The sequence below is a fragment of the Anopheles darlingi genome, chromosome 2 (genome assembly GCF_943734745.1).
Source record: "Anopheles darlingi chromosome 2, idAnoDarlMG_H_01, whole genome shotgun sequence".
In the NCBI taxonomy this organism is placed as follows: domain Eukaryota; kingdom Metazoa; phylum Arthropoda; class Insecta; order Diptera; family Culicidae; genus Anopheles; species Anopheles darlingi.
The window spans coordinates 90826902-90829401 of NC_064874.1; the positions used below are offsets into that span (position 1 = coordinate 90826902).

The 2500-nt window shown below is 53.9% G+C and overlaps 1 protein-coding gene across 6 annotated transcripts in view; it reads right to left on the minus strand.

The window, feature by feature from the left end:
• Nucleotides 1-2500, minus strand: part of LOC125949083 (mucin-19) — a 48078-nt gene that overhangs the window by 11602 nt on the left and 33976 nt on the right. For 4 of the 6 annotated variants that reach the window (XM_049675777.1, XM_049675779.1, XM_049675778.1 and 1 more), the window contains exon 5: nt 615-782. In XM_049675777.1, coding sequence (XP_049531734.1) covers nt 615-782 — 168 coding nt within the window. Of the gene's footprint in view, nt 1-614; nt 783-994; nt 1071-1295; nt 1467-2500 lie in introns of those variants that run through there. The other 2 variants (XM_049675780.1, XM_049675781.1) reach the window with 2 other exon arrangements.

The following is a 2500-nucleotide window of genomic DNA, read 5'->3' on the forward strand; positions in this document are numbered from 1 at the left end:
CTACGCATTCCTCGCTAGGTTGGCTCGTTGGCTGTGTGTTCGTTGAGTTGAGGGTTGACCACGGTCATAACTTGATTCAGTTAACGATGTGCAAATGTGGCGGAGCTGACGGAGCGCTTTCGTGAGCTCACACCGTCTTACCGGATTGGAGATCATGCAGCAAAGTTGACCATGGCCCGGTGCTACCACGCCACGGCTTCTGTTCCGTTCTGGCTGATTTGCATTTGCGAGAGCCATTGGCGAATGATCAACACAAGCGCGATGCAGCGTCGTAGCAGAACGAAATGCATCTTTCGATCAACGGTGACCTGCTGTTTCACTCCAATTTGCGAATTAACAATGATAAGATAAGTGAGAACGCTCGGGGCTCCCCTGTCTGGGAACTGATAAGAATCACAAAGCTGGCTAACATGCACGTCAGCACGGAGCAGTGACTTGGGCGCGAGAGCAAAAAACCCCGAACGAAACCGGATTACTCATGGTGCAAAATGCAAAATCGAAATCGAAATCGGGACGGCACGGAACGGAACGGAACGGAACGGAACAGAAGAGGAACTGAGGTCACCGCAAGAAATAAGAGCAAACCACAGGACGGGAGTGTGCTTGGGGCTTACCTTGGGGTGGTTTTCCTTGGAAACTGCAGTGACCGCCTTATTTTGCTGACTCGCTTCCACTGCGTGGGCTCGACGTCGTCATCGAAGTTGCTTTCGTCACGCTCCGTCGATAGATCCTCGATCGAAACGCTCTTACCGCGGGCCAGCGGTGTGTTGCCGCCGTTGAGACTGCGCGCACAAGAGGGATAGAAAGAGCCAGAGAGAGAGAGAGAGAAAGAGTTCTTGTCATTGAAGTTTGGGCGTAGATCGACCATCTGCATCCGCTCGCTACGATCTCTAGACGAATCCATCGATCCCAGTAACCGGTGCCGGTGCTGTATGAAAGCAGAAAAGGGAACCCATCGTAGGAAGCCATTGTGCAGTGGTACCAATAACATTACAGAGATCACGCTGAAACGCAACAAGCATTGCACTGTCAGTGGGCTGTGGGCGCACGTGGGCGCCATCGCGATCGCGATGCACCTGGATCCGCAACGCACACCAAGACACTGAGTGCACCGAGACATCCGCCTTCAACGTCAAACTACAAATGTGAACTTCGCATAGACTTGGATGAATATGATAATTCAATTTCGTGATCATCGCGCACGCGCGCGCGTGTGTGTGCACAGTTCTGACGCATCGCGAGACCGGGAAGGCGAAAGCTCCGATGAACCCACTCGCAATCGAAGAAACACTTACACTTGGAGCTCGCCTTGGATCGGTACGTTGGGAACAAGTAGTAAGCTCCAGGCCAATGGCGACACTCTAGACGCTTCAGAACACTACACTGCCTGTAGACGATGTGGTAGACTCGCCGAACGCCGAATACCGAAAACAACGAACCTATGAGATCGAAACCCGGACTGCCGCACTGTTGTTGATCGACCGATCGTCGATCGCAGAATGACGCCAGGTATGTCGGTTGCGCTCTCGTCGCTCGCGCACGCTGCCTGTGCCTGGCACATGTCATGGTTTGATGCCGAAATCCCACCCACAAGCTGAGGCTGAATCACCTCCGTGGACCGCACCGAGTGTGTGTGTGTGTGTGTGTGTGTGTGTGTGTGTGTGTGTGCGTGTGTCTGTGTGAGCGGGTGGAGGGTACTCAAACAGAATCCAGGGACGGAGACAGAATCAACAAGAGAAATCTCGTCATCGAGGCGAGACTTTGTCTATCATCATCATCATCATCGTGCCGGGAGTATGATCAACATCAAAAATGGTTCTTCAATTGCTCGAAACATGCCCGTGGCCGTCCGGTGGTGCAAGTACACAAGAGCGGCACCCCCAGCGGTGCCTGACATCATTGTCATTCGACTTCCAGCCTCCCGTAGCAGTAGTAGTCGTTGATGATTCGTTCGCGAGTTCAACGCCAGTCCAGCACGGAACACCCAAAGCGGCGTGACATCCTCCTGTACCGGAACGCCAAACTGTCTGGGTCTTGCACCCAGTGCCGGATCCACGCGGAGGCGTATCGGTGGGCCATAAACATTTCCATTCGACTCTCTCTCTCTTTCTCTCTTTTGCTATCTTTCACCTCCCCCCCCCCCCTTTGCTAGAAGGAATCGGTAGCAAATTGGTCCCGAGAAAGTGTCAACCAGGGAGAGTGTGCACAAAAGTGTCCCAAAGTCCCTGCCAAAAGGCCAGCGCCCATTTTATTGCCCACCTCCCTGGTACACTGATTGTGTTTTAATGAAGTGTCCCCCTGCCCACCGTCGGTCGATTGACGACGCCGACGCCCCGGCACCGGGCGCTTCAGCCAGACTCATCAGCGATCGCAGTTGTTCTGCTCATTTCATTCACTTCGCCAAACTTGCGCCATCCCGGTTTATTGCCCGGAGTCCCGGCGACACGTTCCGGAAAGGGGGGGCACGCACTCGCACTCCTCCCTTACCTTTCTCTTCATC